This window comes from Bubalus bubalis, chromosome 3 (assembly GCF_019923935.1).
Source record: "Bubalus bubalis isolate 160015118507 breed Murrah chromosome 3, NDDB_SH_1, whole genome shotgun sequence".
In the NCBI taxonomy this organism is placed as follows: Eukaryota; Metazoa; Chordata; class Mammalia; order Artiodactyla; family Bovidae; genus Bubalus; species Bubalus bubalis.
The window spans coordinates 87,826,038-87,843,328 of NC_059159.1; the positions used below are offsets into that span (position 1 = coordinate 87,826,038).

The 17,291-nt window shown below is 38.8% G+C and overlaps 1 protein-coding gene across 3 annotated transcripts in view; it reads left to right on the forward strand.

Annotated features, from left to right (window-relative positions):
• The first annotated feature begins 6,754 nt into the window (after nt 1-6,754).
• HAUS6 (HAUS augmin like complex subunit 6) overlaps nt 6,755-17,291 on the forward strand; it is a 39,290-nt gene continuing 28,753 nt past the window's right edge. Inside the window, exons 1-4 of one of the 3 annotated variants that reach the window (XM_044939810.2) lie at nt 6,755-7,248; nt 11,320-11,415; nt 14,246-14,324; nt 14,834-14,966. In XM_044939810.2, coding sequence (XP_044795745.1) covers nt 7,121-7,248; nt 11,320-11,415; nt 14,246-14,324; nt 14,834-14,966 — 436 coding nt within the window. In that variant the 5' untranslated portion in view covers nt 6,755-7,120. Of the gene's footprint in view, nt 7,249-9,963; nt 10,384-11,319; nt 11,416-14,245; nt 14,325-14,833; nt 14,967-17,291 lie in introns of those variants that run through there. The other 2 variants (XM_044939808.1, XM_044939809.1) reach the window with 2 other exon arrangements.

Here is a 17,291-nt window from a genome sequence, read left to right on the forward strand (position 1 = left end):
CAGTGTTTTTTTTTTCAAACTGATATATTGAACTGTTTTCTTTTCCTTCTTGGATTCATTCCTGTTTCATCTGGTAACAGCACCTTTGTGTCTTTTGGTAGGGGGAGAAGGGGTTATCTCAGTGGGTCTGTTAGTCAAGGATTTTTTTGTTTTCCCCTGGCCTGGGGGTAGGCATATGACTAAAAACAGGTCAAATGATAGGAAGCATATCATGATGGGTAAAGGCTCAGACTCTGGGTTCTAATCTTGGCCCTGTCACTTATTAGCTATATGACCTTAAACTTAGTTTTTCTGTACCTCAAGTTCCTCATCTATAAGGATAATAGTAAGGATAATTGTAGGTTTATTATGAAGCATAAACATTTGGAAAATCTTAGAGCAATGTCTGGCACAGAACAGCATTACATAAGTATTATTTAAGAAAATTGTACAAACAATGGTTAGCCCATTGAGGAACATCCCTACTATCTAGATTGTAATTCTGAAATACCTTTTCCCATTAAGAGAAAGCAGTGTGTCTTGGAGAAATGGCTGATTCCAGGTCTGGGGCAGGAAATGTACAAAATGAGCCTTGAACTTCTTGCTATTTCAGGTAGAAAAGAAGCTGATTTGAAGAAGTTCCCATTGACTAAAGATGGAACAATCTGAACTTCAATAAGAATAATTGCAGTAGATTAAATATTTGATGGTGTTCACATTTGATGGGATTCAAAGATATCATTATATACACACACACACAACCTAATAACCTAATTGGTCACTTTCGGGGGATGATAGCAAACCAACTCATTATCTTTAAAACTGGTAAATAAAATGAAAGAATCAAGAATTTATCCTTCTTTATGTCTTCGCTCCTAGGTAAACAAATAGTAAATGAGGGAAAAATCTCTCATAAAAGTATTCCTATTCCCAGCAACCAAAGATGGAGAAGCTCTATACAGTCAGCAAAAACAAGACCAGGAGCTGACTATGGCTCAGACCATGAACTCCTTATTGCCAAATTCAGACTTAAATTGAAGGAAATAGGGAAAACCACTAGACCAGTCAGATATGACCTAAATCAAATCCCTTATGATTATACAGTGGAAGTGAGAAATAGATTTAAGGGACTAGATCTGATAGATAGAGTGCATGATGAACTATGGAATGAGGTTCGTGACATTGTACAGGAGACAGGGATCAAGAGCATTCCCATGGAAAAGAAATGCAAAAAAGCAAAATGGCTGTCTGGAGAGGCCTTACAAATAGCTGTGAAAAGAAGAGAAGCGAAAAGCAAAGGAGAAAAGGAAAGATACAAGCATCTGAATGCAGAGTTCCAAAGAATAGCAAGAAGAGATAAGAAAGCCTTCTTCAGCGATGAATGCAAAGAAATAGAGGAAAACAACAGAATGGGAAAGACTAGGGATCTCTTCAAGAAAATCAGAGATACCAAAGGAACATTTCATGCAAAGATGGGCTTGATAAAGGACAGAAATGGTATGGACCTAACAGAAGCAGAAGATATTAAGAAGAGATGGCAAGAATACACAGAAGAACTGTACAAAAAAGATCTTTATGACCCAGATAATCACAATGATGTGATCACTGACCTAGACCCAGACATCCTGGAATGTGAAGTCAAGTGGGCCTTAGAAAGCATCACTACGAACAAAGCTAGTGGAGGTGATGGAAATCCAGTTGAGCTATTCCAAATGCTGAAAGATGATGCTGTTAAAGTGCTGACCTCAATACGCCAGCAAATTTGGAAAACTCAGCAGTGGCCACAGGCCTGGAAAAGGTCAGTTTTCATTCCAATCCCAAAGAAAGGCAATGCCAAAGAATGCTCAAACTACTGCACAATTGCACTCATCTCACACGCTAGTAGAGTAATGCTCAAAATTCTCCAAGCCAGGCTTCAACAGCATGTGAACCATGAACTTCCAGATGTCCAAGCTGGATTTAGAAAAGGCAGAGGAACCAGAGATCAAATTGCCAACATCCACTGGATCATGGAAAAAGCAAGAGAGTTCCAGAAAAGCATCTATTTCTGCTTTATTGACTATGCCAAAGCCTTTGACTGTGTGGGTCACAATAAACTGTGGAAAATTCTGAAAGAGATGGGCATACCAGACCACCTGACCTGCCTGTTGAGAAATTTGTATGCAGGTCAGGAAGCAACAGTTAGAACTGGACATGGAACAACAGACTGGTTCCAAATAGGAAAAGGAGTACATCAAGGCTGTATATTGTCACCCTGTTTATTTAACTTATATGCAGAGTACATCATGAGAAACGCTGTACTGGAAGAAACACAAGCTGGAATCAAGATTGCCGGGAGAAATATCAATAACCTCAGATATGCAGATGACACCACCCTTATGGCAGAAAGTGAAGAGGAACTAAAAAGCCTCTTGATGAAAGTGAAAGTGGAGAGTGAAAAAGTTGGCTTAAAGCTCAACATTCAGAAAATGAAGATCATGGCATCCGGTCCCATCATTTCATGGGAAATAGATGGGGAAACAGTGGAAACAGTGTCAGACTTTATTTTTCTGGGCTCCAAAATCACTACAGATGGTGACTGCAGCCATGAAATTAAAAGACACTTACTCCTTGGAAGGAAAGTTACGACCAACCTAGATAGCATATTGAAAAGCAGAGACATTACTTTGCCAACAAAGGTTCATCTAGTCAAGGCTATGGTTTTTCCAGTGGTCATGTATGGATGTGAGAGTTGGACCGTGAAGAAGGCTGAGCGCCGAAGAATTGATGCTTTTGAATTGTGGAGTTGGAGAAAACTCTTGAGAGTCCCTTGGACTGCAAGGAGATCCAACCAGTCCATTCTGAAGGAGATCAGCCCTGGGATTTCTTTGGAAGGAATGATGCTGAAGCTGAAACTCCAGTACTTTGGCCACCTCATGCGAAGAGTTGACTCATTGGAAAAGACTCCGATGCTGGGAGGGATTGGGAGCAAGAGGAGAAATGGACGACAGAGGATGAGATGGCTGGATGGCATCACTGACTCAATGGACGTGAGTCTGAGTGAACTCTGGGAGTTGGTGATGGACAGGGAGGCCTGGCATGCTGCGATTCATGGGGTCGCAAAGAGTCAGACACCACTGAGCGACTGATCTGATCTGATCTGATTCCCTCTGACAAATGAAAAAGAAATTGGTATCTTAGTTGGGAGTGTTATTACAAATAACCTTAGACTGAGTGGTTGAAACAACAAACATTTTATTTCCCACAGTTCTGGAGCCTGGAAGTCTGAGATCAGGGTGCAGCAGAGTCAGGTTTTGGTGAAGGCCCTTCTGGGTTGCAGAAAGTTGGCTTCTTGGTGTATCATCATGTAGTGGGAAGAGCAGAGACAGGAAGCAAACCCTCTTGTAGTTCCATTCATGAGGGCTTTACCCTTAAAACTGCATCTAATCCTAATTACATCCCAAAGACCCAACCTTCTAATACTATCACATTGAGCAACAGGGTTTCAACATACAAATTTTTGGCAGGGGGACACAAACATTCAGCCCATAACGGTAAATTAGAATTTCAACATTTTGCAATCATCTGTGAATTATGGATCTAGGCACTTAGCATTAATGCCTGTCAATGGTATAAACAGATATTGCATACTTCCTGATGAAGACGCCTACTCCAACCATCATCTAGTCTTACCAAAGGCATCATATATGAGTCTGGTCAATCCTCTGGAGCCAGGTGTCAATTTGAAGGAAATACAGAGGACAGGGACAGTGGGACATGCTGAACTGTATCATGAGGATGCAATCAGTGAAATCCAGACCAGGAAAAGTTATTCAGGTCAAGTAGCCCTGGTTCTTCAACAGATTACTTGTAAGAAAAAGGGGAGGGGAAATAAAAAACCCTGCAATTATATTATTAAAAACAGGGATTTTCCTGGATGTTCAGTGGCTAGGACTCCATGCTTCCCAATGCAGGGAGCCTGGGTTCTATTCCTGGTCAGGGAACTAGATCTCACATGCTGCAACTGAGACCAGGTGCAGCCAAAGAATTAAAAATAAAAGGACTTGCAAAATTAAAAAAAATTGTATTATTAAAAACAAACCAAAAGATACATGCATCCCAACTTTCAGTAGCCAGAACATGGAGGCAACCTAAAAGTCCATTTACAGGGGAATGGATAAAGAAGATGTAGTACATATATACAATGGAATATTACTCAGCCATAAAAAAGAACAATATAATGCCATTTGCAGCAACATGGATGGACCTAGAGATTGTCATATTAAGTAAGTCAGATGCAGACAAATACCATATGATATCACTTATATATGGAATCTAAAAAAAAGAGTACAAGAGTACAAATGACCTTATTTACAGAAGTAGACTCACAGATGTAGAAAACAAACATAGTTACCAGGGGATAAGGGAGCAGAGGAATAAACTGGGAGATTGGGATTGAAATATAGACACTATTATATACAAAATTAAGTGAACAGTGACAGTGAAAGTTTGTCACTAAGTCGTGTCTGACTCTTTGTGACCTCATAGTCTGTAGCCCACTAGGCTCCTCTGTCCATGGGATTTCCTAGGCAAGAAAATGAGTGGGTTGCCATTTCCTTCTCCAGGGGATCTTCTGGACCCATGGATCAAACCTGCATCTCCTGCTTGAGCCACAGGGAAGCCCTTATATATAAAATAGGTATCTAATAAAAACCTGTTGTATAGCAGAGGGAACTCTATTCAATACTCTGTAATAGCCTATGAGAAAAGAATCTAAGAAAAACAATGGATATATGTATATGTATAATTGAATCACTTAGCTGAATATCTGAAACTAACACAACAATGTAAATCAACTATAATCCAATAAAAATTTAAAACAAACAAATCCCGGAAAAAAGGCAAGACAAATTTAAAAAAGGAAGACTAAATTATAGTGTCTAGGGAAGGATGCACGGTCAAACTATAAGAAAATGCTGCTGCTGCTGCTAAGTCGCATCAGTCTTGTCCAATTCTCTGCGACCCCGTAGACGGCAGCCCACCAGGCTCCACCGTCCCTGGGATTCTCCAGGCAAGAACACTGGAGTGGGTTGCCATTGCCTTCTCCATAAGAAATTGCTAGGAAGTTATTATTTAAAAAATGAGGATAGTGGTTACTTTTTAGGAAAGGAGAAGTTTCTGGAATAGATGGAAAACTTTTATTTCTCATTTGATTTATGAGGAAGTTCACCTATAAAAACACATTAAACTATTTTTAAAAAGTAAATTGGACTGCCTGGGATATAAATCTTGAGTGAAGTGGCACATGGGCCTGCCATTTTCTGAGCCTTATTAATATTTGGCCTTTCCATTCTTTATATATGCTATTCAATATCCCCCCAATAAAATCCCTTCAGAGTCATTTTTGCTGCCTGCAACAAAAGAACAAGCATAATTGATTCAAGTGGCTTTGTCAAGTTACCACTAGTAGTGAGGTGCATATAGGTAACTTTCTGGAGAAATTTCACTGATAAGAAATGGACTGGCAGCTTGAAAGCCACTGAGGTCAAAGGAATTTTTTTTTTTTAATGATGGAAGATATTAACAGCATGTTTATATACTGAGGGGAGAACTGATGATGCAGGAGAGAGTAGAGGACAAATACTGGAGCAAATTCCTTGAGTGTGAGAAAAGGAATACAGTATATCAAATGAGTGAGAGGCTTGGTCTTAGGTAGCTACACCGTGAATCACCCAGATTAACGAGACAAGGAAGACTATATGGGCATAGATATAGGCTGACTGGTAAACTGTTGATGGAGGTTCTTTTTGGGAAACACGTATCAACTAAGAACAAAGTTTATCACTGAGAGTGAGGAGGAAGAAGGTACTGGAAGATTAAGAGAGGGAAGAATATATGTATAATTGTACGGAGAGTGAGATTTGGGGAAAATAGTAGGGTGGAGAGGGCAGGCCTAAGGGTCTACTTTAGTTGTCATGAATTTTGGATGACACCAGGCATCATGATTGCATTTAACTGCTAAACTTCAGGTATGGAGTAGGCAGAGAACTGATTCAATAGCGATTTGTTTTCTGCCAGATAAATCTGGCAAAGAGAAGGGGGCTAGGGTGCTGAGAAGAGGTCAAGAAACTGAGAGGCCAGGGCATTGGAAAGGTCACCTACATGGACACTGCAATCATCAAAAATTATTACAGGAGTAACGTTGGAGAGACAGAGAATTAAATGCAAAATTTCAGAACGAGGTCCAGCAACCTGGAGATCTTATACTTGACCTCCACAAGGAAGAGCTGTGGGTGACAGCATACATTTCAAATATGCTGGTGGCTTTAGTGAGGCAATAATGCCTAAACGGGTGATGAGATATGTTAGGATACCCACCCCATTTCCAGGTCTGGTTGTATTGATATACGGCATGTAGAGGCGAAAGCAATCATCAATTGACAGGGGTGCAGGGGAAAGGTATATGCGTAGATTTCTTAGAGCAAGGAGCTGAAAGGAACATTCAGCACTTTAGGGCATAGACGATTTTATTAATAATAGACCCGACACTCAGAAATGAGGCGACATGTTCAGGGTTACACATACACTGAGAATAGCTGAGAATGCCTTTTGTGGTACACTGAATAACGGCCTGTGGTTTTTATCTGACGTAGTAGGCATATACGAGCTAAAGGAAACACAGATCAGACAAAAAGAGTCAGAAAGCGCGAAGCAAAAGAATGCTGTGCTAAAGCCTGCAAGCGCGAAAAAGTTCCTCAGCCGCGCAAAGCCTTGTGGGTCTTGTTGTTCCCCGCCGGTCTTGCGCGGAAAAGACCGAGGGGAGGGCGCATTGCATGGCGGGAGATATAATCCTCCCAGGAAGGCCGTCTTCCCTCGGCACCTAGGCGGCGTCTACCGGAAGCGCGGGACGCTCGGTTTGTGGTGTCTTCGCTCTGGCCGTTGTGCGGTACTACAGTTAGAGGTTCTATTTTCCTGAAACTTTAGAATTTCAGGACACTTGAGGCCATTTGAGGCGAAATGGCTCCGAACGAGAGAGGATCAAGAGGTGGCAGTTGAGGGGCCGCCGCCACCTTAGGCTGCCCTTAGGGAAGAAGTCTGAGGGGCCCTCTCAGTCCTTGGAGCCTGTGCTTTCTTCATTTGCCGGGCCCTGCCTACCGCGAAGATGAGCTCGGCCTGGGTCACTTCTTTCGAAAAGGCGCGTCTGTGGATGTACCTGCAGGCGCTCGGCTTCGAGCCTTGTCTGGCGACCATAGCCTGTGGAAATACCATGTCACACACGCAGTTCGGAGTGTAAGGAGGATTGGGCTGGCGGCGGGGGTGTCTGAGACTGGTTACGTTGGTGCAGCCCGCCCTGGTGCGGACCGGCGGGTTGATAAGTAGTCGGTTACTGTGGTCCGGCGCTGGCTACAAAGCCTTGGCTCCTAGCGGCAGCTGACCTGGTGGCAGACACTGTCCGTTATGGAACCTAGCCGGGAGCGCTTTGTAGGGAGTAGAGTCTGCAGCTGGGGCGAAACTGGAGGGGGGGTTTAGTCCTGGTTTGGTCGTGAAGCTGGTTGGTCTGTGAAGTCGAGGGAGGTGGCGATTTGATAACGGAGAGCCACCGCCTTCCATTGTATAGAATCGCCGTTAGGACTCAAGGAGGCCTTTTAAAGTAGTTGCTAATCTTTAGTTTATACTTTTTACTTCTTGGATTAGACTGAAGCATGCCACAGAATGATGCTAAAGCTGAAATTCCAGTACTTTGGCCACCTCATGCGAAGAGTTGACTCACTGGAAAAGACTCTGATGCTGGGAGGGATTGGGGGCGGGAGGAGAAGGGGACAACGGAGGGTGAGATGGCTGGATGGCATCACCGACTCGATGGACCTGAGTTCGAGTGAACTCTGGGAGTTGGTGATGGACAGGGAGGCCTGGTGTGCTGCGATTCATGGGGTCGCAAAGAGTCGGACACGACTGAGCGACTGAACTGAACTGAACTGATGCCACAGTTAGCAAAAAACCAGTGGAGAGTGGTTCTAAGATGAAAAGTAAAAGCTCCTTCCTACTCTCCTACAAATGTTACAGTCTCATTATAAAAATAAACTTTGTTTATATTTCTGTGTCTTAGCAGCTTTACACAGTATTATCTTTCCCACTGAAGGCCAAGGAAAATTTGGGATACTAGTCTATTTCCTGTTCTCAATCTTCTTGACTTTTGTAATTACGTTATTTCCATCCTTCTTGTGACAGTATTTAAATAATGTGCTTAGTCTTCTGTGTCTTGATGTATTAATTTTAAAAGTATCTCTTGATTTCCTGCTAAGTAATTTCACAATGAAGGTAGCTTTTTCTTTATATGAAAATTAGTTCACCTACACTTACCTACCCTCTTTTGCCTTCTCCCTTTTCTTGACTTTTTCAGCTGTATTAAAATTGTTTTACTGTCAAGGTTTAGAGACTAACGCAATGGCACCCCACTCCAGTACTCTTGCCTGGAAAATCCCATGGACGGAGGAGCCAGGAAGGCTGCAGTCCATGGGGTCGCTGAGTTGGACACAACTGAGTGACTTCACTTTCACTTTTCACTTTCATGCATTGAAGAGGGAAATGGCAACCCATTCTAGTGTTCTTGCCTAGAGAATCCCAGGGACAGGGGAGCCTGGGGGGCTGCCGTCTATGGGGTCACACAGAGTTGGACACGACTGAAGTGACTTAGTGGCAGCAGCAGTAACCTCTCTGTGCCTTAGTTTCCTCATCAGTAAAATGGGTGTAGGGCTTCCCTGGTGGCTCAGTGGTAAAGAATCTGCCTGCCAATGTAAGAGACACTGGTTGGAACCCTGGGTGGGAAAGATCCCCTGGAGAAGGAAATGGCAACCTACTCCAGCCTTCTTGCCTGGAGAATCCCATGGATAGAGGAGCCTCGCAGGGCTCCAGTTGGTGGGACACAAGTGAGCACCTGCTGTCAAGGGTTAGAGCTGTAATTATAAGTTTTGCTTAGGAACTATTTGTTTAGCAGTTACTACTATTTATATATAGAAATGCTTTGTCTAGCCTAAAAATTGACAACCAATGGGTAGCATTTATCAAGTTATAATTCTGTATTAATAAATGTTCCATTTATCTCACATGATTTGATGCCCCGAAGTATGGCAGAGAAGTTTACATCTTGAGGCCTCCACTGAGAATGATTCCCATTGTCAGTATATCCTCTCTGTTGTTTTGGCAATCTTAGTTTTTTCTCTGCTCTGGTTTATGCAATTGCAGTCTGCTTTCTGCCTTTGAAAATTAACTAAAATCAGTCAAGTTTTGGTTCAGTGATCTTTTTTTTTTTTTTTTTTTTTACAACATTGTCGTAGATTTCCACCCCCCCACCTCCCCCACCATGTCTTTAGAGTCATCTCAGTTGGTTAGTGGAAGGGATCTACTCTTTTGAAACAGACATCTCCTTTAAAATTCTTTAAGCATGAATATGGCATCAAATTTGCTTTAAAATTAAAAAAAAATTGATTCACTTATTTGTTTCTCACACACACACGCACACATCGGTTCAGTCTAGTCACTCAGTCGTGTTCAACTCTTTGTGACCCCATGGACTGTAGCATGCCAGGCTCTCCCTATCTGTCACCAACTCCTGGAGCTTGCTCAAACTCATGTCCATTGAGTCGGTGAGGCCATCCAGCCATCTCATCCTCTGTTGTTCCCTTCTCGTCCTGCCTTCAATCTTTCCCAGCGTCAGGGTCAGGGTCAGATCTTCGCATCAGGTGGCCAGAGTATTGGAGTTTCAGCTTTAGCATCAGTCCTTTCAATGAATATTCAGGACTGATTTCCTTTAGGATTGACTGGTTTGATCTCCATGCCATCCAAGGGACTCTCAAGAGTCTTCTCCAACACCACAGTTCAAAAGCATCAATTCTTTGCTGCTTAGCTTTCTTTATAGTCCAACTCTCACATTCATACATGACTACTGGAAAAACCTGTAGCTTTGACTAGACAGAACTTTGTTGGCAAAATAATGTATTTGCTTTTTAATATGCATGTGTGCACATATACACACATATATATAGAGGCTGTGCTGTGTGTATCATGCAGCATGCAGGGATCTTAGTTTCCTGGCCAGGGATTGAACTCAAACCCTGTGCAGTGGGGTGTAGAGTCATAACCACTGGACCATCAGGGAAGTCCCAGATTCACTTATATATGTTGGTGCAAAATTTTATTATGTTTCTAGTTTCTGTGAGCATGTAATTGCATAGTTACTTTGCTTGTAAAGTTAAATGTACACTTAACATATCATCAAGTAATTCCATTCCTAGATATTTGCCCCAGAGATTTGCATTTTGGAAAAATCATGCTGGTTGCATTACAGAGAATGGATTAGAGGGAGAATCAAGGCTTTGCAGTTAGGTGGACCTAAACTACAGAAGGCAGTGGGAATGGAAAGAAAAGGTGATTCATTCACTTGTTTACTCAACAGATATTAATTGAACACAGTGTTGGACCTGGGTATACAGTGGTGAACAGAGCAAACATAAACTTTTCCCTTATAAAATTTTAGTCTAGTGGGTGAACAAACCTTTCTTTAAAAGTTATCTTTTTAAAAATGAGAAGTGTTGAAGAGAACAGGGTACTATGTGAAAAAAAAACAAACAAACCAACCAGATTTGAGAGATGATAAGGCGGTAGGAACTTTATTTGTATTTTTTTTTGAGGAATAGAAACATTCCAAGGATAAGAGTTGTTTGACAAAAAGTTAAGCGTGCGAATTTTAATGTTAGTGTTTTTGCAACTGAAAAAGTTTATTTCAGGAAAACAGCTTTATGTGTTCACAGAGGTACTTAGATCTATTTGTCATGTCATCTGTATTATGAGGAAAATCAAACTAGTTTCTAATGTTGAGATTAAATAAAATACTTCATGTTAAAGTTGCAACTTTACTAACTTCATATGACTGGTGGAGATCAGCTGAGTTACTGCTTGTAAAGCTAAGTTAAAATAATACCTGACTAATAAAGTCAATAAATTTTAAGTCTTTTATTGTCAGAAAATGTTGGTTGGTATCACATTTTCACTTATCTTAGTTTTCACTTATCTTGGTTTTCTCTTTGCCTAATTAGACTTTCCTTTTCTTTTTGTAGAATGTGTTCATTGAAATAAAGTTCTACCAGTTTTCTTCTATTTGGTCTATATTTTCAGAACCAAAATATAAAAACTTGCATGTGTTTCTTAATTGGTTATAAATGTATACATGAAATAGAAAATTTGTTTCGACCTCTTGAACAGAGTGAAAACTACTAATTTGTGTCAAACTCTTACACAGCTTTTTGTGATACTGTTTTATTAACCTTTTCTTTTTTCCTGTCTTTATTTCCTTTTAAACCATAGGAACATGTTTGACAAGCTGAACCGTGATGCCTTTCACATAGTTTCTTATTTTTTGTTTCAAACACTTGACAAGTCTCTCACCAAAGAAGTTTTCAAGTGAGTAAAAGTTATTTAATTTTTGTAAGGGACTTAAAAAAGGGATTATGACTTGATATAGTGAGAATTTCAACTTTGGCTTTCAACTATTATTTTGAATGTATGTTATAAAAATTAGGTTTGGGTCTTACAGATTTAGTACTTAACCTTTATTAATCTGAGTCCTTTTTTTCAGTACTTGAATTCATGGTAGAGTTCATAAGTAATATGGATTTTATTTTATACATATGTAATTCCTAACTTCTTCATAGTCTTATTTATTAGAATAATTAATTGATACTAATCTAGCCATGCACTTAATTTTGTTGTGATTTTTGTTGTTAATTTCCCCTTTACTCCTTTTTCTTACAGGCAATATTGTTTGTTTTGTCTGTTTTTATTTCCTAAAATTTCTGTAAATCATTATTTTTGTCATAATATATAGAAGTGTCAAGTGCTATAGACAAAGATCATTCCTGTTAAGTTTAGCCTATTGTCCTATACTGTTGTATATTAAATAGTATAAGAAGAGATAAAAATGTGAATAATCACTAACCTTGATTCCAAGTTATTTTGTAGGTTATTTGGGTTTCATCTGTCATAAAAAAAATGTTCAAATTTGTTTTAATATTTATGTTGTGTCATCATTCTCTTAAATAGTAAGTCCATTGTTTTTATTTATGATAATTTAATAGTCTTGCCTTCAGTTAAAGTTTTGAGTGACCAAGAGAACAAGTATATTTGAAGCATATTTTGGAAATCCCTATCACTATATTATGGGGTTCCCTGGTGGTTCAACAGTAAATAATCTGACTGTAATACAGGAGACGGGGATTCAATCCCTGGGTTGAGAAGATCCCCTGGAAGAGGGCATGGCAGCCCACTCCCGTATTCTTGCCTGGAGAATCCATGGACAGAGGAGCCTGGCAGGCTATAGTCCAGAGGGTTGTAAAGAGTCAGACACAACTGAAGCAACTTAGCAGGCATTCAGACATCACTAAGTTATAGGGCTTCCCTTGCTCAGATAAAAATAGATTTTTGGATTTTTTTCCTCATTATAAACAAAATAGAGTTTATTTAAAGCACTTCAGCAAATACAGAAAAAGCTAAAGAAGTAAAAATCATTCTTAAACCCAACTAGAGAATATCACTGTTGTTATTCCAGCCTTTTAAACTTTTTTTATGCATACTTAATTTTTTTTCTGTGAATACACAAGGTATGTTATGCTATAGAAATATGAAAAATAACGGGCCCTCAGTAAATAATTATGCATCAGAATAAAAATTTAGATAAAACTGATTATCAGTGGGAAGCAATAGGCAAATTTTAAAATCCTTTATTTACTAAAACTGAATTTTTAATAATTTTATATCTTGTTTGTCCACAGAACAGTAGCACCTACTGACTGTGATATGGATTATCCCTAGGGGTCATGATCTCTTAGGCCATTCTTCTTGTGCTTTTCATGTGTAACCATTTATGTTTCTCTCTTTTGCCCCAGGCTTAACATACTAATTTATTTACACCATCTTTTTGTGTTAGCTTAGTAAATTCATTGAGCATGTTGTCTTCTTTAACCGATTTTCAGTAATTTTAATAGTGATTCATTCCTATATTCATCACTATGTATTCATTGATTACTCACACTAAACAGAGTTTAACCCTATAGATGTTTATAAAGAAAAAGACCTAATTTCTTACAGGTTGGTCTCTCTTTAGTTGAAATTTATGAATGTTAGCCTTCAGTTCAATTCAGTCACGCAATCGTGTCTGACTCTTTATGACCCCATGGACTACAGCATGCCAGGCTACCCTGTCCATCACCAACTCCCGGAGCCTGCTCAAACTCATGTCCATTGAGTCAGTAATGCCATCCAACCATCTTGTCCTCTGTCGTCCCCTTCTCCTCTTGGCTTCAATCTTTCTCAGCATCAGGGTCTTTTCCAATGAGTCAGTTCTTTGCATCAGGTGGCCAAAGTATAGGAGTTTCAGCTTCAGCATCAGTCCTCCCGATGAATATTCAGGACTGATTTCCTTTAGGATTGACTGGTTTGATCTCCTTGCAGTCCAAGGGACGGACTCTCAAGAGTCTTCTCCAGCACCACAGTTCAAAAGCATCAATTCTTTGGTACTCAACTTTCTTTATAGTCCAACTCTCACATCATACATGACTACTGGAAAAACCATAGCTTTGACTGGATGGCTGTTTGTTGGCAAAGTAATGTCTCTGCTTTTTAATATGCTGTCTAGGTTGGTCATAGCTTTTCTTTCAAGGAGCAGTATCTTTTAATTTCACGGCTGTAGTAACTATCTGCAGTGATTTTGGAGCCCAAGAAAATAAAGTCTGTCACTGTTTCCATTGTTTACCCATCTATTTGCTATGAAGTGAGGGGACCGGATGCCATGATCTTTGTTTTCTGAATGTTGAGTTTTTGCCAACAATGTTAGCCTTGATTTAGCAATAATGTTTCTAGTGAGTGAAAGTCACTCAGTCCTGTCTAACTCTTTGTAACCCATGGACTGTAGTCCATGGAGTTCTCCAGGCAAGAATACTGAAATGGGTAGCCATTCCCTTCTCCAGGGGATCTTCCCAATCCAAGGATCAAACCCAGGTCTCCCACTTTGCAGGTGGATTCTTGACCAGCTGAGCCACCAAGGAAGCCCAAGAATACTGGAGTGGATAGCCTATCCCTTTTTCAGCAGATCTTCCTGAACCAGGAATCAAACCAGGGTCTCCTGCATTGCAGGCAGATTCCTTATCAGCTGAGCTAGGAGATAAATTTGATATTTTAAAGTTTTGCTGAGTTTGTTTTTTTGTTCATAATTCTAATTTTTATTTTTGTTTTAAAGACATTGTTGGCCTCCATTTGATCAAAAACGTGACGTTGAATTCCGAAAACTTTTCTGTGAATGGTTAAAAAAGATTTCTGTAAGTATTCTCTTTCTAAAAGATGCAAATTTTGAGCAGTTGAAAACTGCAATTTTTTTGTCTGGCTTTATTGAGGTACATTAATTTTTTTAAAGGTGAAATCTTCTTAATGCTTTTATGCTAACAGTATAAATAAGAAATATCAGAATAATACTTTCTGGTGGTTTTGATTGGGACTCTGTTTCTGGGAAACCAGTTTTTTTACTAAGTGCCTTGGAAATAGGTTTTTGAGTTCCTAGGAATTTATATAACAGTTTTTGTTTAAGGAAATAATTTTGACTATAGATTATTTTAGCTTTTGTCCCCAAATTGTATCAATAATTGTGACTTTAAATTTTAATTACTTTTTGTGACTGAGTCTACCAAGAGCTTAGAAAGATTCAAAATTTTAACGTGGTTCAGATGGAATAATTCTGATAAATCCTGTTGTGCTTTAAAAACAGTATGATGTAAATATAAAGGTTATCATTGATAATGTCTTCAAATTGTCTTATTTCTTTTTATCATAGGCCGAATGCGGAAGTAGCTTTCCTCAAGTTGTTGGTTCACTATTTCTATTTCCAGTTGGTCCTAAGTTTATTCATATAATGTATCACTTTGCAAGATTTGTTGCAGTAAAATATATAAAAACCCATTCTAAAAGTAAGTTAAGCTTATGGTAAGATTTTTTGTTTCCGCTTTGATTCTTGGTTTTTATTATTTCTTATAATTTGTAAATCATCAAGAGAGTTTAATAAAATAAGGTAAGATAAAGATATTACTTTATCTCAAAAGGCAAATAGTTAATATTTTATTGGAACTGCAGTTTGAAATCCTGTCATAATGAACATAAGTAGCAATGCAGGTTATTATGTTCTAATACAGGGTTGGGGAACATTTTCTATGTGAGGTCTGACAGTGAATATTTTACGCTTTGTGGACCACATAAGAGTCTTTGTCACATACACCTTTCTGTGAATTAAAAAAAAATCTTTTTGTAATACAACTCCTTAAAAATGTAAAAAGCAGGCCTAGTTTGCTGACCTCACAAAAATGGGCCAGGTTAGACCTACAGGTTCGGAGAAGGCAATGGCACCCCACTCCAGTACTCTTGCCTGGAAAATCCCATGGACAGAGGAGCCTGGAAGGCTGCAGTCCATGGGGTCTCAAAGAGTTGGACACGACTGAAGTGACTTAGCGGTGGCAGCAGCAGCAGCAGACCTACAGGTTATAGTTTGCCTATAATACATTGTATTAAATGTTGTATTGAATTTGTTAGAGATTTAGTTTGGCTACTGGCAATATGTTGGAATATTTTGGTGTGAAATTGTGTTTTAAAGGGATTTGATCTAATTGCTAAATCTTAGAAACAAAATAATGGGTTTTTACTCTAAGACTTAATGCCATTTGTAGCTTATTAAATATGCTGCTCTGTTTAATTGCGTTATGCTCATAAAACATGGGAGGAAAAAGATGAAAACGTTGGTGCAGTACAATCCCATCTTCCAGTTTCTAGAGATAACCACTGCTGACATTTTGATTTCTTTTAGGTGTTTTGTTGTTGTTGATTTTTGTTTTTTTAGTGTCATATTGTACATTTTAATTATTTTGAGTAATACATTCTTATGATTCAAAATTTAGAAAGTGAAAAGTGTCTTCCACTTCTGACTGTCTAGTGATATCTATAGAGGTGCTATCTATAATCTAGGTTACCTGGATTCCCTTTTCAGAAGCAGCCATTGGAATCAGTAATTCTGGCAAATATGTATATATTCTTTTTAAACCCTAAATGGTGACAATTTTCAGTCTTGTGTTTTTTATGTAACAGTGTATATTGGAGATCATTACATATCAGTTCATAGATCTTATTCTTTTTCTGTCTTTGGAACTGGGTATTTGAATGGGTGTGTCATAGTGTATTTAATCACACATTTGTTCTGACAGACATTTGGCTTTTTTTTTCCCCTAATATTTTGCTATAAAAACAATGGTACAATGACAAACTTTATACATATATCATTTTGTGTGTGTTCAAAGTATATATTGTGTTTGTGCGTATATGTATTTGTGTATATATATATGTACAGTACCTTTTTTCTAGTTTATCTTCTCTGCATGGTTTTTTAAAACATGTACATGTGATCTTATTTTATAAGTATTTGCATATTTTAAATTTAATGTGGCATGAGCACTTTACCAGTTTTTCTATTAGATGATCCATTTTAGTTACATGTAACCCAAACTGTTTTACATGAATCATGTGTATTTGGATTTGGCAAGAGTTTATTGTACATAAAGCTTTTAGGCATGGGTTATCCGATTTCTTATTTAAAGCAGTTTCATTTACCATATTCAGTTTATGGATGATTTCTATATCCAATAAACTCATCTCCTGTTAAATATTTAGAATTTTTGATTTATTTTTTTGTGGGTGATCTAGCACCTGGATTTGTCATGTTAAGTATAGTGTGAGGCCATTGTTTTCCAGCATATCTATCTTTATTGTATTAGCCATCTTAAAGTAGGATTTATTACATGTTATTGCATGTGAAAACCCGAACTCTAAAATCATTGGATGGATTTTTCTCAGGGTCTGCTTTGATCATTAGTAACATAGCCAAGAATTACTTGAGAAATGGAGATTGGTTTTATTTGGTTGTCTTACCCTGTTGGTCTTACTGGGAAGAGTAGGCTGATGGCAGCAATGAAGGTGATGTGATCTCACCTCATCCCTTTTAATTTTCTTCCTTTGTTGTTAAAAGGTGTGTTAAGAAGTTGCTTATGTGTAACAGCGTATTTGTTTATGGATGTTTTGTGCTGTGATAATAAGAATTATTTTGGGCAGATGGATTCTAAAAATTTTTAGTTATGTAAAATAACTCAACTTCAGATAATCCTTTTTTGTGTATGTTCAGGTGTTTAGTTATGTCACACTCTTTGCGACTCCATGGACCATAGTCTGCTAGGCTCTTTCTCTCCATGGAATTT